Source organism: Elephantulus edwardii, unplaced genomic scaffold, assembly GCF_000299155.1.
Source record: "Elephantulus edwardii isolate Elephantulus edwardi_28Jun2011 unplaced genomic scaffold, EleEdw1.0 scaffold00017, whole genome shotgun sequence".
Classification (NCBI taxonomy): Eukaryota; Metazoa; Chordata; class Mammalia; order Macroscelidea; family Macroscelididae; genus Elephantulus; species Elephantulus edwardii.
In genome coordinates this window covers 9,100,241-9,124,582 of record NW_006399767.1, presented here as the reverse complement: position 1 = coordinate 9,124,582, position 24,342 = coordinate 9,100,241, and the positions used below count along the sequence as shown (strand labels likewise).

General features: G+C 41.3%; 1 protein-coding gene and 1 pseudogene across 1 annotated transcript in view; both read right to left on the bottom strand.

The window, feature by feature from the left end:
• The window catches only part of LOC102856387, a 106,473-nt pseudogene extending 90,828 nt beyond the window's left edge, over positions 1–15,645 (bottom strand).
• A 2,203-nt stretch (positions 15,646–17,848) lies between these two features.
• The window catches only part of LOC102861111 (24-hydroxycholesterol 7-alpha-hydroxylase-like), a 182,423-nt gene continuing 175,929 nt past the window's right edge, over positions 17,849–24,342 (bottom strand). The window contains exons 11-12 of the mRNA XM_006881929.1: positions 21,948–22,035; positions 17,849–17,920 (exon numbers count right to left, since the gene is read on the bottom strand). Coding sequence (XP_006881991.1) covers positions 17,849–17,920; positions 21,948–22,035 — 160 coding nt within the window. The remainder of the gene's footprint in view (positions 17,921–21,947; positions 22,036–24,342) is intronic.

Below are 24,342 nucleotides of genomic sequence, written 5' to 3'. Positions count from 1 at the left end.
GTCCAGCTTCTCAGATAATTTGTTCAGCATACAGATTGAGTAGGTATGGAGAAAGAATACAACCTTGACATACTCCATTCCAACTTTCAAACTATGCAATTCTCTCCTTCTCTGTTCACACAACAGCCTCCTGGTTCTGGTATAGGTTCCTCATGATCACAATCAAGTGCTCTGGGATTTCCGTTCTTCTCAATGTCAGCCACAACTTGTCATGATCCACACAGTCAAATGCCTTTGCACAGTCAATAAAGCACAAACAGATATTCTTCTGTTATTCCTTACTTTCAGCTAGGATCCATCTGACATCAGCAATTATATCCTTGGTGCCACAGCTTCTTTTAAATCCTGCTTGAACTTCTGGCTGCTCCTTATCTGTGTACTATTACAGCCATTTTTTAATGATCTTCAGCAGTATTTTGCTTGCGTGTGATGTAAATGATATTGTTTGATAATTTCCACATTCAATAGAATTACCTTTCTTGGGAATGGAAAAAAATATGGACCTCTTCCAATTCATTGGCCAGACAGCTGTCCTCCAAACTTCCTGGCACAGACTGATGAGTACATACAAGCCTGCATCTGATATTAAAATAAGTTGGTTGGTATCCCATCGATTCCTGAGGCATTATTTTTTGCTAATGCTTTCAGTGCAGCTTCTGCTTCCTCCTTCATTACCACTGACTCCTGTTCATATGGGACTTCATGAAATTTTTCAGTGTCAATCAATTCTTTCTGATACAGTAACTCTGTGTATTCTGTTGAAACAACTGGTGGATTTGAACTGCCTTCCTTTGGGATGGCAGTGCAGTTTCTTATCTCTAGACCACCAGAGTACCTACAGTTTAATGTTCATTGACTCCTTCTTACGTGAGTTAGTAATATATTTGACTCACTTGGAAATTATTTTGTATGACAATTCTTTTCTATTAAAATAAGCAAATAAAGTTTAATAACTGCCACAATATAATGTTGATAGCAATGCTATGTTATGCCTTTTAAAAATGCTATTGCATAGCATAACATTAAAATTCTTTCAGGATAATCACTTAAAATTGCTTCTGTGTAATCAATCATGTTGACTTTCTTGAGCTAGTGTGCACTATGTTGAGATGTATATTTTTCTTAATGATGGATTAGAAAAAAGAGAACTAATGATATAAAAATAAGAAAAATCTGAGAACTTCAGATTTTTTTCAAATGGGCTCTGTTTTGTTACTGAAACAAGTGGTTTTTTTTTTTTCTCTCATGCTTCATGCCTAGTTTCAGATTAGATTTGACAATGTTCAGATTGGTTGTTTATAGGGTCCCTCTAAGTCATGCTCAACTCAACAGCACCTAAGAACAACAACAATCCCCAAGGCATTTGAGTCCACCAGGTGCCCTGCAGGAGAAGGATGCACAGTCTCCTCCCATGTGTTTTATTGCCTCTGAAACCTCTCTGGAGGGTCAGCTATGGGTCAGTTTTTACTCTATGGCACACAGCAACAACAACAACAACATTGCTACTTACAGCCCATTGGCTATCATTACTCATATGACCTAGACTAACTGCCAAAAAAAGAAAAACCAAACTCTTTGCTGTGGAGTTAGTTCACAACCCCTGGCAATCGTCAGTCGGCTTTTAAGAAAATATAAATCTCACCAGGAAGAGACTACCCATCCTTCTCTCTCAGAATGACTGGCTGGTGGATTTGAACCACTAGTCTTTTGATTAGCTGCTCTCTCCATGCTTTTAGCCCTCCCTATGGCATAACTGTGCCCCTAGAGCGCTATGCCATTGCACTGGGAAATGTATGGCAATATGTCTGAGTGTCACTGGATGAATTGATCTAGTCCCATTCTGCATAAGTTTACACTGAGTCAGGAATCGATTTGTAGTTGATCCTCCAATGGGTTTTTGGAGGCTGTAACTTTCACAGGAAAAGATTGCTCACTTTTCTTCCTCAGAGTCACTGATGGATTCAAATTGTCAAAGAGGCACCACCTTTGGATTAGCAAGGTAACTCCCTATGGACAATGCCACCAGAGTTCCAGACAATAAATATCTCTCCTATTTAGTCTGTCAAGTCCAGCACCTTGCCAAATGCGTTTCTTTGACGCTGTTGTTGTGTACCACAGAGCTGGATCTGACCCACAGCCGTGGAGCAGCTGGTGGCCTCAAACCGAATGCCATTGGGGCTGCACCACAGCTTCTGCAAAAATAGTAAAATCTGTAAATTATGAAATGTAGCCAACTAGATGATTAAGGTGAAATCTGCTGTTGGGATTTTAATAGCACTTCTCTACCTTTTTATTGGGGAATATATAAATTAATTTGTTGTGAGCAAAAAAAAAAAGTTTTGCTGCCAAAAGACACTGGGAAATTACTCATCTGCTTCATTTTTTTCTGCCTTCAAGGAATCTATTCAAGGATAGTTCTTATAAACTAACTCACGCAGAGGGTTGGCTTCACCTGTCACTGAACATCCGCTAAGGACACATAACATGACATTTGCATAGGAAGGCTTGCTTCTTATGTAGTAATGTCAGGTTGATACCTTTCCTTATGTCTATGTCTTGAAAAAAATGCAGCCAAAGATGGGGAAGCTTCATCTTTTATACTTTGAACATGTAGCTAGGCAAAGCTTTCCTTAGAAAGGGGCATTATGCTGGGAAAGACGGCAGTTCAGCAAAGAAGAAGATTCTCAAAGAGATAGAATGATATGGTGACTTCAGCTACAGGCTCTAGGGTGTCAGAAATTATGAGGATGGCAGAGGATAGGGCAGAGTTAAGATAGGCTCTTCATAGGGTCACTATGAGTCATAATCACCTCAATAGCACCTAACAACAATAACAGCATGTCTTACAAACGTATCTACAAACAATAGCAAAGCAATAAAGAAAAGTTTACATACATCTTAAGTCCACCTCCCCCTGAAGGTTTCTATTTCCTTCTTAGCTTTTCTCCAAACTTGGAAGTTACGTGAAACAGAGTTCAAACTAAGGCTGATTGGCATCTAGCTAGTTCCTTTCTCCTCCAGAAGAGAAAATCCATGTATCTTCTTTTCCCTATGGCCGACTGGATCTCTAATAGCTCACTGACTCTTATGAAGAAACAAGAAAGAACTCTGCTCCAGAATGAGGGCCACTACTCTCATTAGAGAAGTCATATTAAACTATGTAACTAGAACTTAGAACATTTGTTCAATATTTTTGATATTGTATATTGATATTGACATACTTTGGACATGTTGTAAAGAGGGACCAGTCCTTGAAGAAGGAAGTCATACTTGGGAGGGTGGAAGGACAGCATAAGGGAGGAAGACCCTCTATGAGGTGGACTGAATCAGTGACTGGGGTAATGGGGGTCAATGTGTTGGAGACAGTGAGGTTGGCACAGGATAGAGCAGGGTTTAGGGCTGTTGTACATAGGGTCGCTATGAATCGCAGGCAACTCAATGGCACATAACAACAACAACAACATATTAATATTGAATATGTCTTTATTAAAAGATTTATCCTTTTACAAGGAGATAATTTTTATTTCTTTTCATTATGAGTTGAGTGGAAGTTTACAAATTGTATTGGCTTTCCTTCAAATATTCATGCACATTTTGTTTTGTGTAATTTAAAAAGAAAAAAAGCCCTTGTAGTGACTTGTGGTGTTCTCTAATAGAATCATAGTGGCTCCAGCTGAAGCTACTGTGTGCTTGTGATAACTCTGATCTCTAAGGTTTTCATTGGCTGCATTTTTAAAACTACTAGTTTGAGCTGTGATGCTGGAGAAGAGTATTAACTATATCATGGATTGCTAGTTGAACAAACAGAGTGAAACCAGGCTGCTCCTTGGAGTCAAGGATTCTGAAGCTTCATCTGACATACTGTGGGCATGTTGCAAGGCGGGACTAGTCCTTGGAGAGGAACGTCATGCTTGGAAGGGTTGAGGGACAGAGTAAGAGAGGAAGACCCTCGATGAGATGGATTTACCCAGTAACGAGGGTAATGGGGGATAGGTGTGTCAGAGACGCTGAGGTGGGCTCAAGATAGAGCAGGATTCAGGACTACTGCAAGCAACTCAGCCACACATAACAAAAAACAGCAATGGCAGCCCTTTCTACTCCAATGCACTCCTGAGTGCACTCAAAACTCACTGTTATCAAGTTGGAATCAACTTCTAGCTGACCCTCCACTTGGTTTCCAAGGCTATTAATCACACAGGAAGAGACTGAGTATCATTCACCTTTCTCCCTCACAGCAGTTGTTTGCTTCAAACCTTCAGAAAGGGTGACTTTGGGGCTAGCAGTTAAACTCCCTGCAGACTAGACCACCAGAACGAACTTTTCTGTAAGCAACTAAACATGTTATTCATTTGTCCCATCAGAGATTTCCACTGTCAAAATAGGATTGATAGGTGAACAATACCTAACTCATCAGATTGTTTCCAGAATGAAATACTGGGGTGCATTACAGAAGTTTAGCAAAGTAGTGCCACACAGAATTGCTCAAAAGATGAAAGTTCATATTCTTGTTTTTAAGAATGAAATAGAAATGTTATGAAAAAGACAATTTTCACCTTTGTCAACAACTGCTGATGATTATTTAATAAAAAACACACACACAAATAAGATTTAATGACTATCAATCAACTTCGAACAAGTAAATTTAAAATACCCAAACTTAAACCCACAAAGTTTCCCAAAGTGGACAGTGTTTGGTGGAGCTCCCTTTTGTAAAACAGGTTTGGAAGCAAGAGTGGCATCTACTTCCTAAACCCCACACCCATGGAGACACAATGAACTTGGAGAAATGATACGTATGGAAAGCCAGTAGGTCTTTTGTTCATAGAGTCACAATGAGTCACACTCAACTCAAGGGCAATCAACAATATTAATGGAAAAAGATGAAGATGTTTGTTCTAAAAACTTTTAAAACCAAAAGAGACTGATCAAAGTTAAATGTCCCTATCTACTCCCAGCTGGGGGTCTACTCCCGGCCGGGGGTCTACTGCCAGGCTGGGTGGTTGTGTTGTTGTTAGGTGCCATGGAGTCGTAGATGACTCATAGCAACCCTATGAATGAAAGGCCTGAGCACTGTTTATAGATTTTCTGGAGGCAAGCCATTTCGGAAGTGGATGCCACTCCTGCTTTCAGGCTTGTTTTGGTCGGGAAGCTCCAGCCAACACTTCCTCCATGGGTAACCATTATCACACTTGGCACATCAGTGTCACAGTGTACAGCATCACAGCAACCACGAGTTACCTCTGTACAGCAGTGCTATATCACCTAGAAGAATGTTTGACAGAAAAACAATTTGAACCAGGCCTGAGGGCCAGAGATTAAAATCACCCACCTTGGGCTTGGTAGCACAACTTTCCATCCACTAGACCAACATAGCTCTCTTTATGTCATCTTTGGGGTTGCTTACGTGAAACAACCACAGGCTTGAGTTTGACTCTGCTGAAAGGTATAGGGACCACGCTGCAGACTTGCCTGCGCCTCATTTGAGAGAGCTATCGAGAGTTCAGTGACCCAGACTTGATTTTCAACTCATAGTGACCACATGCAACAGATTAGCTCTGCTTTACAGGATTTTCTAGTCTGCAATCTAGCAGCAGATGCCCAGGTGTTCCTCCCTGGCAGACACTGAGTAAGTTAAATGCCTAATTAGTGGGTTAGTATCTGAATGTAATCATTGCACCACTGCATTGTTATGTGCTGTCAAGTCTGTGATGATCCTAATGGCCGCTCCAGAGTGTTTTCAGAGGGTGTAAGTCACAGAGAAGGAGATTACCTGTCTTGTTATTGAGGAGCAGCTGGTGGATTGGAGTTGAAGCACATGCTGTTGCATTGGCAGCACACCCCTTAGCACTCGCCCCCCAGAGCTCCCTCATTGTGTCGCTCGGGCTCCTTAAGAAAGGTGAGAGCAAAAGTCTTAAAAATCCAAGTCGAAAGTTATGTGACCATAAAGAATTATCTTCTCTTTTCACTTTAAAATATTGCCTCTAAATAGTTCTGGTATCATGGAGGTTAAGGCATTGAGAAACTAAGTAAAAAGTCAAGAGTTTGAATTCACCAACCCCTTATGGGAGAAAGATGAGGTAGTGTGCTTCTATACAGATTTATAATCTTGCAAGTCCTATGTTGTAATTGTTGTTATGTGCCATCGAGTCGCTTGCAATTCATAGTGATCCTATGTACAACAGTCCTAAACCCTGTTCTAACCTGTGCCAACCTTATTGTCTCTGCCACACCTATCCGCATTACCCCAGTGATGGAATCAATCCATCTTATCGAGAGTCTTCCTCTCCTGCACTGTCCCTCCACCCTCCCAAGCATGACATCCATCTCCAAGGACTGATCTCTCCTTGCAACACGTCCAAACTATGTCAGACGGAGCTTTAGAATCCTTGCCTCCAAGGAGCAGCCTGGCTTCACCCTCTTCAGGATGAACTTGTTTGTTCTGCTAGCAGTCCATGGTATATTCAATACTCTTCTCCAGCACCAAAGTTCAAAGGCATCAACTCTCCTTCTATTATCCCTAGTCATTGTCCAGCTCTCTGATGCATAGCAAGTGATTGCAAAGACCATGGCCTGTATCAGGTGCACCTTAGTCTCCAGACTGACACTGTTGCTCCTCAGTACCTTGGAGAAGTCTCTGACAGCAAGCTTTACTAATGCAATTTGTCTTTTAATTTCCTGGTTGCTGGTACCAAGAGTGTTAATAATACTCTGTTCTACAGGTTCATTATTAGTCAGAATCAGCTCTGTTTAGTTTTGGCTCTCATAAAGATTAGAGAATACAAAATCCTGTGGGAAATTCTACACTATCATATAGGGTTGCTAGGAGTCAGGAGTGACTAAATGTCTTGGAAGCTGTGCTGCAATCCTGAAGGCACACAGTTCAAAACCACCGGTTGCTCTGCTGAAGAAGGAAGCAGAGTCTCTTCCCATGCAATTAACTGCCTTTGGAAATTCACTGGGGGGGGGGGTTGTTCAGCTATGAGTTGGAACAACAGACAACAGTCCTTACACATAGTCTGGTAGATAACTTCTGATTTAAGCTCTAATGGTCTCTCTTCCCCGTTTCATGCTGTAATTACAAATACTCAATTGTACATTATGCTTGGAAGGGTGGAAGGAAAACTGAAGAGAGGAAGGCCCTTGAGGAGAAAGATTGACCCAGTGACTGGGGTAATGGAGATAGGTGTGTTGACTCAGGGTAGAGCAAGGTTCAGAGCTGTTGACATAGGGTCATTTGTCATACAAATAGCATATAACAACCACCACACCATGCCCACAACAACACTTACATGTAGTTCTGCAATTCTGTCAGTAAACAATTGAACTCTCTTTTTAGCTTCAGGTTATTGAGTAAGAAATTAACTTGTAACTGTGCCTAGTTGAGCAAGGAAAAGTAAGGTTAACTTTGATTATAACAAGTGCCACAGTGATTACCTCCACAAGGATGCTCCACATATAGGTGATCCTGGTTGGATTTTTTTTTCTTTTAAAATTCGATCAGAGCTACATTCACAATTCCATTTTCTTCATCTGCTCACTGCTTTAGCTATCCCTTATGACCACATTTGAACTTTATCTGCTTATTCACAGAAGAGCTAATTTTTTCTTTTTTATTATTTTTTTAATAAATTATAATGAGTTTACAGAGACGTAGGGTTTCCACTCATTCATTGTTGCACTTTTCTCTGTACCATCCCCTCCCCCAAATTCACTCTTCTCCTTGAAAAGAAAGAAAAACTCTTTCATTGTTATGCAATCTCTCCCACCAAGTCCACTCCACCATGCAGCCTTCCCTCTGGACTTCTGTAATGACAAGAATACCCACCCATTCACACATCCATTTTAAACAGTTCTCTCCCTCATCTGTTTCAGTGGAATATACATCATTCCTCTCCTCCTTTTCTGTCTTCCCTCAACCCTGATGTCAGTCCTGTTTTACGACAGTAGCCCTATGCAATATTTGTCTTTTTGTGCCTGAGATATTTCACTCAGCATAGTGTCATCCATTTTGCATAATATTTCATGAGTTCCTTGGTTTTCAATGCTGCATAATATTCCATTGTGTGAATATACCACAGCTACTCTATCCATTCATTTGTTGATCAGCACTTGGGTTGTTTCCAGCTCTTTGCTATTGTGAACAAAGCCGCAATTAACATGGGTGTGCATATATCTGCTTGGGTGGCAGTTATGGTTTCTTTAGGGTAAATTCCCAGTAATGGAATTGCTGGGCCAAATGGTATCTCTATTTGCAACCTTCTGAGAAAGCACCATACCGCCTTCCATAGTGGTTGCACCATTTTACACTCCCACCAACAATGAATAAAGGTTCCAGTGTCTCCTCAACGTCGCCAGCATTTGTTGCTTGCTGTTCTGTTAAATTTTGCTATTCTTACGGGGGTAAGATGATAACTCAAAGTTGTTTTGCTTTGCATCTCTCTTAGAGCTAGGGATTTTGACCATTTCTTCATGTGTTTTTTTGCCATCTGAATGTCTTCTTTGGTGGAGTGTCTGTCATATCCTGGGCCCATTTTGTAATTGGGTTGTTTACCTTTATCTTGTTGTGGTGAGAAGTGCTAATTTAAGAGTCTACCCTCCAGTCATCACCTGTTACCCTTCTGGTCTTCTTCCTCCTTTACACCTACTATACCTAATTTTCAGTCTCATAAGGAAGCTAGTTCCTCAACCATTTCTTTTCCCTTTGCTTCTTTCTCTATCTCCCAGATATCAGAGGGTTTATTTTCAACTATATTAACTTCTCTTGCTTCATATTCATAAGACAGACAAAATTCCACTTTGCATAAATTCATTTTTTTCCACCAATACTTAAGGTTGAAGAAAGTGTCTAGAGAACTCAACCGCCAAGCGACAATGATTATCAGGCCAAAACTAAGCCAAAACTAAGCCATGATGAGTGAGAAGCACTTAGCCAAGTCCTGCTCCCCTCCCCCGAGGAAGACGGCTGCCAAGAAGAATAGAGTACGCCTCATTGTCTCCTAAAGCCCTCATCCATCTGACATAATAAGATGTAATACACAGCAAAAAAAAATATTTCCAAGGTTGTAAATCTTAACAGGAGGACACTGGACACCTTTCTTCAGCAGAGACACTGAGGGTTTGAATTGTTGACCTTTCAATTAGCAGACCACCACTTAGCCTTCTTCACCACCAAGGTAGTTGTGTGTTCAGTTCATATTCCGGTTCCCTGGCCCACAGAAAGTCCCCATTACATGTGAAGCATCCAACCATCAGGTGGACAGGAATACATTCATATCTTCTGTTAACATCCTGCCTTTCTCTCCTGCCACTCCACTGTTTATTCAGTATATTCCTGAATAGTGTAGGCATGGTTGAAAAAATGGTGATTTTCTTGTAGTAAAGAAAAGACCAAAATGGATGTCAGAAGATACTCTGAAAATTGAGCTGGAGTGCAGAGAAGTCAAAGCAGAAGGAGTTGAATAGAAGATTTCAAAAGGCAGCACGGGATGACAAAGTAAAATATTACAATGAAATGTGCAAGGAGTTGGAGTCAGAAAATCAAAGGGCCTAACTCGCTCAGCATTTCTTAAGCTCAAGGAACTGAAGAACAAATTCAAACCTCGAGTTGCTATAATCAAGGATGCTTTAGGCAGAATATTAAATGATCCAGGAAGTATTAAAAGGAGATGGAAAGAATATACTGAGTCACTGTATTGAAGGGAATTCGCAGACACGGAAGAATTTCATGAAACAACATATGAGCAAGAGCCTATGGTGATGAAGGAAGAAGTTGAAGCTGCTTTGAAGGAAATAGCAAAAAACAAGGCCCCAGAAATAGATGGTATACCGATTGACATATTTCAGCTAACAGATGCTGCCCTGGATGTGCTCACCAAGTTGTGCCAAGAAATCTGGAGAACAACCACTTGGCCAACTGACTGGAAGAGGTCTATGTTTGTTCCCATTCCAAGGAAGGGTGACCCAACAGAGTGTGGAAACTATAGAACAATATCATTGATTTCACATGCAAGCAAGATTCTTCTGAAGATTATCGACAAACAACTGGAACAGCCCATCAGCAGAGAACTGCCAGAAGTCCAGGTTGGGTTTAGAAGGAGTTGTGTTACTAGGGATATTGTAGCTAATGTTAGATGGATCTTAGCGGAAAGCAGAGAGTACCAGAGGAATGTCTATCTGTGTTTCATTGACTATGCAAAGACATTTGACTGTGTGGACCATAACAAACTGTAGCTGAGTCTGAGAAGAATGGGAATCGCAGAACACTTGATCGTGCTAATGAGAAACCTCTACTTGGACCAAGAGGCAGTCGTCAGAACAGAACAAGGAAACACTACATGGTTCAAAATTGGGAAAGGTGTACGCCAGGGACGTGTCCTGTCTCCATACTTTTTCAACTTGTATGTAGAACAGATTATCTGGGAGGCTGGGCTCTATGAGGAGAAATGTGGGGTCAAGATTGGTGGAAGATCTATCAACAATCTGTGATATGCAGATGATACAACCCTGCTTGCTGAAACTGAGGAGAACCTGAAGTGCTTGCTGCAGAGTGTCAAGGACTGCAGTCTCCAATATGGATTGAGGCTCAATGTCAAGAAGACAAAGATTCTCACCACTGGACCAATTGGCAGCATCAGGATGGATGGTGAAGAGATTGAGATTGTTCACAGCTTTAGTTTTCTTGGCTCCACAGTCAACACTCTTGGCACCAGTAGCCAGAAAATTAAAAGACGTATTGCGATGGAAAAGTCTGCTGTTAGGGACCTCTCCAAAGTACTAAAGAGCGATGGTGTCTCTCTGGAGTCTAAGGTGCGTGTGATACAGGCACCATGGTCTTTGCAATCACTTGTTATGCATCAGAGAGTTAGACAGTGACTAAGGAGGATAGAAGGAGAATTGATGCCTTTGAGCTGTGGTGCTGGAAGAGTACTGAGTGTACCAAGGACTGCTAGGAAAACAAACAGATTCATCCTGGAAAGGGTTAAACCAGGCTGCTTCTAGGAGGCAAAGATTCTGGGGCTTCGTCTGACATACTTTGGACATGTTGCAAGGAGGGACCGGTCCTTGGAGAGGGACATCATGCTTGGTAGGGTGGAGGGACAGCGCAGGAGGGGAGGACCCTCTATGAGGTGGATTGATTCAGTGACTGGGGTAATCAGTATGGGTGTATCAGAGACAGTGCGATTGGCACAGGACAGAGCAGAGTTAGGGCTGTTGTACATAGATAGGGTCGCTATGAGTCGCAAGTGACTCGACGGCACATAACAACAACAACAAAACTGATCGAGCTACTGCACTGCTGCAACTCTGATGTGCCAGGAGTAAACGGCAACGAGAAAATACTACTACAGTACTATCTCTCATGCAGGAAAGCAGATACTTGAATCCATTCTTCTTGGGGGTGAAAGGACAGCAACTCCTCCTTCCTGGAATTATACCCATTTCTGATTTATGTTTGCTTTCCTGCTTGTAATGCTTCTGCCATCAGCACATAAGCCATTACAGATTTTACAAAGTGCCTGCTATCCTATAAGCTCTCTCATAACATCGCTTTTGAGCAGAGGATCTATTTTAAGGCAATGAAATCTAATGATGGGAATGAGTACGAGATCCATTGATAAATCTTATACCACATCATCCAGAAGCAGCTAAAGTACACTTTTAGGGATGACAGTGTGTAAGTCACGATTCTGTGCTCTCTGTATTCACAGTGTATTATATGCACCTGATCTGTTCAATCTAATGAATAGTATCTATTGGTATGTCCCCAAATACTCAGAAAATACATGGCTGGAAACAAATGAATGAAGTTTGCCAGTTACTTCCAATGAACCATTTAGGGAATGTCCTTTATCTGAAATTTTAGGTGATAAGGAGATAATTTTACTGAATAACATAGTAATGTTTCTGCTGGAACTGAAGCCACAATTGTCACCAGCAAAAACAAACAAACAAACAAACAAATAGAATAACTTCTCTCATGGAAGAAACTGACCTGGTTTATCCTAAAGAGAAAGAAGTGATGCTAAACACGCATGAGACTAGCAGTCAGGAAAGCAAAAGATGAACCACACTGGGAAAATCTGCTGTCACGGACCTCTTCAGAGTGCTGAAGAACAACCATGTCAGTCTAGAGACTAAGGTGCATCTCATTGAAGCCATGGTCTTTGTAATTATTTGCTATGCATGAGAGAGCTGGACAATGACTGAGGATGACACAAGAAGAACTGATGCCTTTGAGTTGTGGTACTGGAGAAGATTATTGGACATACCATGGACTGCTAAGAGAACAAACAGATCTGTCCCAGAGAGAGTAAAACCAAATTGCTCCTTGGAGGCTAGGATTGTCAAGCTCCATCTCACATACATTGGGCATGTTGCCAGGAGGGGCCAGTCCTTGGAGCAGAACATCATGCTTGGAAGGGCAGAGGGACAGAGCTAGAGAGGAAGACCCTAGATGAGATTAATTGATACAGTAACTGTGGTAATGGGGGTAGGTGTGTTAGAGACAGTGAGATTGCCTTGGGATATGGTGGCGTTCGGAGCTATTGTGCATAGGATCACTATGAGTTGCACATAACAACAACAGAATGGAGAGAGGGAGCTATAAATGAAACTGAGAAAATTTACTCTAGTACCTTCTTTAACTTCTTCAACAAAAGGAAGATAGTTAAGGATCATTCAGGTATATGAATTTACCAGAAAACCTGTCTAGACCAGAGGGTGAGGACAATCTAGGAAAACTAGTAAAGTGAAATGATGAATATTCATTTTGGCTTCAGAAGCAGTGGCAAACTTATTCTGAGACTGTATTTTCTTAAAATTGCCTTTGCATCCTCAGCCTTCACTAGAGCTTGAGACTTGTTCCTTTGAAGATGCACTAATGATTTGACTTAATGTGGACTATGAGCAGACATAAGTAGTAGATGGAATGGAGGGTATCAGATACATTCGGTGCCCTTATGTCACATTCCCTTAGTCCAAGCCTGATTTCAGCTGCAATGCACAATATTACACGAGCTCAGACTTCCCTCATGCTGACTTCCCTCTGCTTTCTCTGACAAGGTGAGAACCTGCTCCGTCCACCCAAGTACAATGCTTACAAGTGCAGGGTTGATGTTCCCAGGGGTAATTAGAAATCAGTGGAAAACAGGATCCACTTGATAAATTCTTCTACCTTTTGTCTTTCAGACAAACAACACTGGAAGGTATTCTATATGCTCTTAGCATATATAGAATGGTAACTTCACAACAGCTACCCTGATAAGGCCAGCCTAGTGTGGTTTGATCCAATCCCTGCTGCCTGGGGATATCTCCCAAGTAAACAACTCTCCATGAACCCAAAGTCCTTTTTAAATCTCTGCTCTTGGAATAAAAACAAACAAAAAAAAAGATAATACATGAGAATGCATCCTGTAACTGAATGATGTAAATATAAATGAGAAATATCCAGGTGGGGGGTAAAAAAAGAGAAATATGGAGCCTCCAAGAAATAGTTTCAGTTTGTTCCTCTTACCCTTCATTATAGCAAAGGTTAAGAGAGCTCTTGTGCCAGCACTCTTTTTCCAAATGCATAAACTTGTCAGCCAACAGACACTCTTACCAAGTAAGAACAGGGAGATACACCACCAAGGTCAAGTTTTGCCTTTTATTCTCTCCTCAGTGAGTTCCACTAGCCTGGAGTGCCAGCAAATTGAGCTGAAGTGGGTATTATATGCAAATACAGCGCTTCTCTGTGGGTCTCAGCTGTTTGGCGAGACACTCAATCCTTAAGAACGCATCTGCTATATTTAGCAGAACCTGCCAGGTTGCTGTCTGCAAATTTCAGAGTCACGATGGGTGGCTGAGCTGCTTTCTTTCACCCTTGAGACTGCAGACCCCTGAGCCTGCTAAGCTCCAAGCTGCTAGCTAAGCTTTAGCATCACTCCGTTAGTCTGAGTCAATGCACCCCGAAGTACTTCATTTTCTCCTAGAGAGTCACCTACTTTATGGTACGAAATAGATGACTAAGCAATGATTATCAGCCCCATAGGGTAATTGAGCACAAGGGAGCAAACACGCCACAGACAACCACGTGCCCCGCAGGACTCACTGATTGTGACTTAAAAGGGGCAAGTGGCACAGCGTTGGGTGTTGCAGGACAAATCGTGACATCCTTATTCACAGTTTCTAGTCATATATTCCCCTTCAACATGATGGGATTTCTTTTCTGTATGACAGGATCATTATTTCAGTCTTCAAGTTCTTAAGTTGTTAAGTTGTTGAGTAGGAATCAAGTCATAGCTGACTACCCAGTGGGTTCTCAGAGGCAGTATAATCACAAATGAGGAGATTGTCCATTTTTCATCTGTGGAGCAGCTGGTAGATGCAAACCGCACATCTTTGGGATGGCAGAGACTCTATAAAAAAACTCCTTATCACTAGGCCACCAGACCCCCTTCAGTTCTTATGTTGTTGTCTTTGTGTACCATAGAGTTGGAACCAACCCATAGCTGACCCTCCAGCCAGTTTTCAGGGGCAGTAAATCACACGGTAGGACATTGCCCATCCTTCTCTCATGGAGCTGCCACTGGCCTCAAACTACATGATTTTTGGGATTGCAGCACAGCTTCTTGCCTGCAAATGTGGCTTTTGGCTTAATGTATCAGTACACTTCTATTTCTCTCTTTCTCTTTTTTGTTGTCTAGTTTTTATTTCATAGTCATAAATTTAACTCTGCAATCCTGTTAACCTTGGAGGGGAAGAAAGAAAACATGGAATGCAAAGAACTGTAGCAAGAGCACAAGGATTCAAAGATTATTGCAAGCACACGGGGTAGCAGGGTGATTCTCTGGAGCACTAGAAGGAAGGGCCCTGGAGATTAAGAGAAAACATGAGCTACAGATCACACTAGAGTTGTCCACAATGTGGACATTGTCAGCAGTGGTGATCTTCTTGCTGGTCTTGCCATTCCTGGATCCGAAGCGCTCCATGGCTTCCACATGTTCATGCCTTCTCTCACCTTGCTGAAGACGACATGCATGCCATCCAACCATTCAGTCTTAGCAGTACAGATAAAACCCTGGGAACCATCAGTATTGGGTCCGACTTTCCCATGGACAGAATTGGCAGGGCCTGTGTGCTTCAGGATGAAGTTCTCATCATCACACTTCTCCCCGTAGATGGACTTGCCACCAGTATGACGTGTGAAGTCACCACCCTGGCACATAAACCCAGGAATGAGTCTGTGAAAGCAGAAACCGTTGTAACCAAATCCTTTCTCCTCAGTACTCAGAGCACGGAAGTTTTCCACTGTCATTTGGACTTGATCGGCAAACTGCTCAAAGGTGTCGTCACCTAAAGGCTCACCATTGACAGCGAAGTCAAGTACACAGTGGGATTGACTGTGGCTGGGGGCAAGTGGAGCGAACAAGTGTGCTACTGAGGTGGTGGCGTCTGCAAAGTGGGCCACACTTTTATTTTTATGCATCTGCAAAATATTACCTCTAACAAAATGACGGGGGCTGGGGAAGCATCAGCCCACAGGGATTTGCTATTTCCTAAAGAGAACGTGCTGCTGTAGGTTGAGTTGACCTTTGACAAAGGGCATAGATGCCCACACCCTCTCAGTGTATTTGAAAATCCACATGTAACTTTTGAATCACCCATGACTTAATTGCTAACTGCCTACTATTCACCAGAGCTACTCTGATGGCCTAGTGGTAAAGGAGCTGCATTGCCAAACCAAAAGCAGCAGGTTCAAATCCACATGGTGTTCTAGGGGAGAAAGATGACCAATCCTCTCCCACGCAATTTATAGACTGTGAAAACTCACTGGAGAGTCAGCTCTGGGTGAGTTCTGACTCGGGGGCACATAACAAAAACTATTGACCAGAGGGAGTGTTGGTGGCATAGCTCTTTCTTAAACAGTTGTACCTCCCTAGTGGTCTGAAGAAAGATGAGCAATCTCCTCCTGTTGCAATTTACCACCATGGAAAGTCAGTGTGTGTGTGTGTGTGTGTGTGTGTGTGTGTGTGTGTGTGTGTGTTAATTGTGACTCAGAAATGACTCAGTGGTAGAGAGTTTTAGTTATGTATTATAAATACTACAAAGTTGGACAATGATTAGAGATGATAGAATGAGAATTGATGCCTTTGAGCTGTGGTGTTGGAGAAGAGTATTGAATATAGCATGGACTGCTAGGAGAACAAACAGGTTCACCCTAGAGAGGATGAGACCAGGCTACTCCTCAGAGGCAAGGATTCTAAAGCTCTGTCTTGACATCCTGTGGGTATGTTGCAAGGAGGGACTAGTCCTTGGAGAGGGACATCATGCTTGGGAGTGTGGAGGGACAGTACAGGAGAGGAAGACCCCAGATGAGATGGATTGTTTTGGTGACTCGGGTAATGGCAGTAGGTATGTCAGAGACAATAAATTTGGCTTAGGATAGATCAGGGTTTAAGGCTGTTGTACACAGGGTCGCTATGAGTTGCAGGCGACTCAACGGCACATAACAACAACATTATACACTCGCTGCACCCACATAAGAGCTGCATTTTCATTACCAGATAAAAAGATATTTTGCAAAAAGTGCAAAACGTTCTAGCCTGCTGATGTAGCTGCCAACAACCATAGTGTGTTACGTGTTGGACTTTCAAACTGAAGGTCAATGGCAGGTGGTAGGCAGAGCTGCAGCGACAGCTTTATAAAGTTCCCTTTCTTTCTTTGTAATGGTCTCTACACTGGATTCATTTATCTTAATACGGTGGGCAACCCAAACTACAGACCTCAATCAAGTTCACTTTCTCCTGTAATATTATGATGTTTCTCTCATCACTAGTCACACTTTGCTTGGTTCCCATAGATTTTCTAAGGTTATTGGTATTGCTTTAAACATCATGCAAATTACGCAAAACACACAAAAGCTAAACCTTTCATTGTGATTTGAAACTTATGGCAGGGATGAACTGATGAACTCCATAAGGTATCTGTTTCAAAGTCCACAAACCACGCCATGGGAGTCAGCTGGGCTATCTCCTCCCGTGTGATTTACTGCCTTTGAAAACCCACTGGAGGCTCAGCTGAGTCAGTTCCTGCTCAGCAGTGCCAAACAACAACAACAATAACAATGATCTGCAAGCAGAAATTATTAGTGTTACACAATACTTGGAGTTTTATAAAAAATAAATCAACACAAAAACTTGCATGTAGGTGGATCTTCACAGTTTTAATGCACATTTATTATTGCATAGCAGTGTAGAAACAAGCAGAGACATGATCTCTGTCTTCACAGGATTTAGGAAGTGATAATTCCATGTACTAATGCATCCTTAGGCATGTTTATAATTAAAAGTCCCCATTAACAAAACTAAAGAATTCCAAATGTTAGGCATTGTATTAAAATAAATGGAAAATTACCTAAATTGTTAATATTGTTAGAGTCTAAGATAGTTGTTTTTCAGTATATAAATTTAAGTAGGCTTTCAAAGTCAATTTCACGTGCCAAGGGTTCTACTCAAATGGTAATACTTTTATTTAAAGTTTTAGTTTTGTAAATTGTTTTAGTCCAATTATGCATGAAAATCAAATCCTAAACTATTATAGAAATAACTGCTTGTTTGGCTTTTGGTCATTTAAATATTTTCCCCTCAACCCAGGTAGTCAGGTCTCTAGTTTTGAGGGTGATTGCAGGTTCGTTGGTCTACTTAAGACAACAAGCATATATACAATTAGGAGGTTTTACTGAACTGAATCCTAAGACAAAGGGGCATGCTTTGGTAAAGCTCAGATTGCAGTGCAACGGCTGCTAGATTAGTGGAAGACAGCGGATGACTGGCAGTTACTCTTCCTAACAGCCCTGGTCCAGTGAACATCATTTTCTTTGTTTATACTCCATTCGGCATTGTCCTTCTGGTTGCTGAATACCCACCAGATGTTGGAAACTCTACAAATGGAAATAGAGAAAAAAATGTAGAAATTAAGAGATAGGAATCAACATTTGGAGTCCTCAGGTTTTAATTGTAATTTCCTATAAAAGGTACAAAGCATGAGTTTAGGAGGTTGAGAGATATTTGCATTGATGAGTTCCACAATTTTTGGATTCTTCAGTGCAGGAGAGAAAGACCCAGGATGAGATGGATTGACACATTGACTGTGACAATGGGGGCCGGTGCATCGGAGACAGTGAGGTTGGCTCAGGACAGGGAAGGATTCAGATCTATTGCTCATAGGCTAGCTACGAGTTATAGCAATAACAGTAACAACAGCAGCAGCAGCAACATGTACTTTTCTACAAAGAAAAGCCACAGAATTTTGTGAGTTGTTCTCAGATACCATGATCCCTTTAAAAATTAAACAATTTTTTAAAATACCACTCTATTACGTTAGCAACATTTTGAAACACAAAGTTATGAATGATAGTATATTATCTATGTGCATACAAGGTTGATGTTATTGTTGTTAACAGTAGTGTCAAGGTTAAAATAGCATGTATGTAAATCAGGAAAAGAAATAGAGGTAATAGAATCCTTAGCTAGAAACAAACTGCTCGGATAAATCTTTCCTATGGAATTGGTCAAAATTACTTATTCCAAAGTTTGGATTTGCATGGTATACACAAATGTCATCCCTTCAATCTGAAAAGACTTTTGGTAAGACAATCTTAGTATGCTGAGTCAGTCCTGTGACATCTGCCTTGAAGAATCAGAAACTACAGAGTGTCTGTGGCTGAAAAGCTTTCCCTCATCTTCATTTTGCCAACAGAACTACGCAACAGAGAAGCTTTGTAAAAAGTGCCTTGATCTCTTCTTTTTTTTCCTTATTAATTTTAATGAAAGTTTACAGAGACTTAAGGTTTCCAGTTATACATTGTTGCACTTTTCTCCCTGCCCAACCTCTTCTCCTTGAAAAGAAAAACTCTTTTATTGTTATGCAATCCCTCCCCCCAAGTCCACTCTACTGTGCAGCCTTCATTCGGGACTCCTATCATGACAATACTACTCAATCATATATCCCTTTTAAACAGTTCTGTCCCTCATCTATCTCAATGCAGTATATATTATTCCTCCCCTCCTTCTCTGTCATCCCTCAACCCCAATATCAGTTCCGTTTCACAACAGTGGCCCTATGCAATATTTGTCCTTTTGTGACTGAGATATTTCTCTCAGCATAATGTCCTCCAGGGTCATCCATTTTGCATATTTCATGACTTCTTGTTTTTCAGTACTGCATACTATATTTATTCCCATTCCAAAGAAAGGTGACCCATCTGAGCGTGGAAACTACAGAACAGTGTCATTGATTTCACATGCAAGCAAGATTCTACTGAAGATCATCCAAAAACGATTAGAACAGCACATCAGCAGAGAACTGCCGGAAGTCCAGGCTGGGTTTAGAAGGGGTCGTGGTCCTAGGGATATTGTTGCTGATGTTAGATGGATCTTGGCTGAAAGCAGAGAATACCAGAAGAATGCCAATCTGTGTTTCATTGATTATGCAAAGGCATTTGACTGTGTGGATCATAACAAACTGTGGCTGACTCTGAGAAGAATGGGAATCCCAGAACATTTAATTGTGCTAATACGAAACCTATACTTGGACCAAGAGGCAGTAGTCAGAACAGAGCAGGGTAACACTGCATGGTTCAAAATTGAGAAGGGTGTACGCCAGGGATGCATCCTGTCTCCATACCTTTTCAACATGTATGCAGAGCAGATTATCCGAGAGGGTGGGCTCTATGAGGAGAACTGTGGCATCAGGATTGGTGGAAGATCTATTAACAATCTCCATTATGCAGATGACACAACCCTGCTTGCTGAAACTGAGGAGGACCTCATGCACTTGCTGCGAAGGGTCAAGGACTGTAGCCTTCAGTATGGACTAAGGCTCAATGTCAAGAAGACAAAGATTCTCGCCACTGGACCAATTGGCAGCATCAGGATGGATGACAAAGAGATTGAGATTGTTCACAGCTTCAGTTTGCTCGGCTCCACAGTCAACACTCTTGGCACCAGCAGTCAGGAAATCAAAAAGCGTATCGCGATGGGAAAGTCTGCCGTTAGGGACCTCTCTAAAGTACTCAGGAGCAACAGTGTCTCTCTGGAGACTAAGGTGCGCCTGATACAGGCCATGGTATTTGCAATCGCTTGTTATGCATCAGAGAGTTGGACAATGACTAGGGAGGACAGGAGGAGAGTGGATGCTTTTGAGCTGTGGTGCTGGAGAAGGGTACTGAATGTACCATGGACTGCCAGGAAAACAAACAGATTCATCTTGGAGAGGATTAAACCAAGCTACTCCTTGGAGGCAAGGATTCTGGGGCTTCGTCTGACATACTTTGGACATGTTGCCAGGAGGGACGGGTCCTTGGAGAGGGACATCATGCTTGGGAGGGTGGAGGGACAGCGTAGGAGGGGAAGACCCTCTATGAGATGGATTGATTCGGTGACTGGGGTAATCGGGATGGGTGTGTCAGAGGCGGTGCGGTTGGCGCAGGATAGAGCAGGATTTAGGGCTGTTGTGCATAGGGTCGCTATGAGTCGGAAACGACTCGACGGCACATAACAACAACAACAACAACAACAACAACAACAACAACAACATACTATTCCATTGTGTGACTACACCAGAGCTGCTCTATCCATTTGTTGTTGATGGTAACTTGGGTTGTTTCTAGCTCTTTGCTTTTGTGAACAAAGCCACAATAAACATGGGTGTGCATATACCTACTTGGGTGGCAGTTAGGGTTTCTTTAGGATAATGTAACAGCAGTGGAATTGCTGTTTCAAATGGTATTTCTATTTGGAACTTTTTGAGAAATCACTGTACAGTCTTCCATAGTGGATGCACCATTTTACACTTCCACCAACAGTGAATAAGGGTTCCAGTTTCTCCACCACCTCACCAGCATTTGATGTTTGCTGCTCTGTTAAATTTTGCTATCCTTACTGGGGTGAGATGGTATCTCATAGTTGTTTTGATTTGCATCTCTCTTAGAGCTAGGGATTTTGAACATTACTTCATGTGTTTGTTTGCCATCTGAATGTTTTCTTTGGTGAAGTATCTGTTCATATCCTGTGCCCATTTTTCAGTTGGGTTATTTACCTTTATCTTGTTGTGGTGGATTTCTTCTTTATTGTAGGATTCTAAGAGCTCATCATGACATAAAATGTCTTGTACTCAAAATACAAGAGTGTATGACATTCAAGGAAAAGTGCCGAAATTGGAGTATTTATAATATAATACTTTCTGTTTCACTTTGTTCTTAAAGAATTGCTACTGAAATGTCACCCAAAAGTTTTCTTTATCCCCATACATAGTGTCTCATATATTTTGGACATGTTGTCAGGAGGGGCCAGTCCTTGGAATAAGACATCATGCTTGCAAAGTGAAGGGGTCAATGAAAGAGAGGAAGACCCTCAGTGAGAGAAAATGACACAGTTACTAGATACTGACCAGGTGGTAAGTTCACCACTGTTGAATCAACTCCAACTCACAGTGACTCTGTAAGGCAGAGTAGAGACTCTAGGCTGCTGTCTTAATGGAAGGAAGCAGATTGTTGTGTATTTTACTCCCATGATGCAGTTCAGCTCTTTGAATGCCCAGTCTTTCAATTAACACTCAATTGCAGACTAGTTCTTTAAATTAAGAAGTACTCACTATCTTCTCATGCATGCAGCTTTGCTGCCTTAGTGGTATGGAATTGCACTGTAAGCTAAAGGTAAACAGTTTGAATCCACAAGTTTGGTTTTGTTTTACGAGCGAGAAAGAAGGGAAATCTCTTCCTGTGAAATTAACCACCTCTGAAAATCTGCAGATACAGTATCTTCCCAGCTGAGTTCAGTCTAAAGCACCTGTTAAGTCAGACTTAAGTGAGGCTCAGTCAACTTCTCCCTAGTAACGTAAACCAAGGATTTAGAACATATATCAAATTTGAAAATCAAAATGAGGTTTAAAATTCTGAAAGCACTTACCTGTTTTGGTATTGGGTCCAGGAGACTACAGTCATATTTATAAAGTATTAAAATAATTAATGTATGAATCTCCAACAGAGCAAACCACCTGAAAGAAAAAGATAAAAATTACTGTGTTGCACAAGAAGCCCAAGTATCTTAATAGAAAATACCTAGAAAGTACATCTATTTTACTATAAATTCATTTTCTTTCAATGTCAATTTTTATTGTGAAAAGGAAAGAATAAACGCTACTCTGTCTCCCATAGAGAGAGGAACTCTGCTGGTGTAGGCTGTGGTGAGTGATGTTGTGAAACTGCTAGCTCAAAGACAGAACATCTCTGGATGTTCTTCTCATGAATGCACCAGTGGCTTCAAGGGAGAAAGACGAGCAATCTCCTACCATTACAATTTACAGCCTAAGAAACTCAATGGAAGGTGGCTATGAATAGGAATCGAGGCAGAGGCAGTGAAGTGAGCAGGTGACTTTGGAGGGAAGGAACCCTGCTGGCAAAATGATTATGTACACGGCTGCTAAATGGCTTAAATTTGTCCCACCATCAGTAGCAGAAAGATATGACAATCTTTTCCCTTACAAATTCCTATATGGCAATTCTACTCTATCACGTGGGGACTCTATTAATCAAAAATTGACTCCGTGGCACCTACCAAGTCCATTGGATACCGTGGATAATTGAATTGCTTAACAATGCATTCAAGATGCTTAACTGGTGGAAGAATTCAATAAATGGGATCTTTCTCTCTCTTTTAAGGTTTAGACCTGTACGCCATCTGCAGCATGTGGCTACTTAATATCAAGAAATTGAAATAAAGCAAAATGAAAATTCTCAATTCCTCAGAGACATCAGGCACACCTCAATTATATCATCAGCCAGATGTTGCTATTGGATAGTATCTATGCAGAATATTTCCACCATTACATTAAATTCTGTTGGACAGTCCTACATGATCTAAACACTTACTGCACACTGGACATTACTGCCTGAAAACTCAGTGGCACCATAAATTCTTCATATTTCCAGATCTACTTTCCCTTGTGTAATCCTTTTCTCAGAAGGCATCAAACTTTTTTTCTGTTGCCCCTTCTTTCCAAAAGCTGTCCTCTCCTCTAGGGTATTTGTTTCTGTTTTTTAATATAAACGTTTTAATGTTATTTTAGTTTAGTTTACTTACAAAGTTCATATACATCGTTTTTGACACTGGATATTTCCTATTTCCTTAACCCACCCATCAAATTGTGTGACCCTATAATTATGTCCCCCACCCATCCTCACTGCTGTGCTCCCCTTCTTCCCCCCTTGGATCTTCATACATGTTTTACTAGTTATCTATTTCTACAAAAATGGTCCTATACAGTATTTTTTTTATGGGACTGAGACCACTTAGCATAATGTTCTCCAATCCCTCCCAAGTTAAGTAGTGATTTACAAAATCCTCGTTCCTGCGTGTTGCGTAGTATTCCATCATGTGAATGTACCATCTCACCCCAGTAGCAATGACAAAGTTTAACAGGACAGCAAGTAATAAATGTTGGAGAGAATGTGGAGAAATAGGAACTCCTATACACTGTTGGTGGGGTTATAAATTGGTACAACCATTCTGGAAGGGAGTTTGGCATTTCCTCAGAAAGCTAAACATAGAAATTCCATATGACTCAGTTATTCAACTGCTTGGAATATAACCTTAAAAACTGAGAACTGATGCACAAATGGAGACTTGTATACCAATGTTCCAAGTAGCATTATTCACCATCACAAGAACAGGGAAACAGTCCAAATATCCAACCACAATTGAATATATTAAGAAATTATGACACCAAACTTTTTTATTGTAAAAGGCAAACAAACTTATGGAAACGGTTATTGTGAAGGCAATTTCAAGTCATGGAGACCTCGTGTGTGGGAGAAGAAAAATGTGCTCCACACAGTTTTCAATAGTTAATTTTTCTGGAGTAATCATCAGACCTTTCACTAAGGTACTTTTGAGGGGATTCAAACTGCCAATCTTCTGGTTAGAATTGAACACTTAGCTGTTTGTGCTATCTGGTGCTTCTTCTGATCATGCACACTTTATGAAAGTATTTGAGCATGTACAAGATGGGTCATCCTGAGGGATATTATGCTGAGTGAAATATCTCAGTCATAAAGGACAAATACTGCATAATGTCACTCTTATGAAACAGGACTGACTTGAGGGTTTGGGGGGAAACTAAGAAAAGAGGGGATAAATAATGAACATTTGAATGACAACATTTGAGAATAAGAGGTGCATAGGAAAGTGGACTGGGGGTAGAGGGAGGGCGGAAATTGTGCAACAATGAAAGAATCTTTTTAAAGAGAATAGGGAACTTGAGGGGGGTAGGGAGAGAAATGTGCAACAATGAATAAATGGAAAT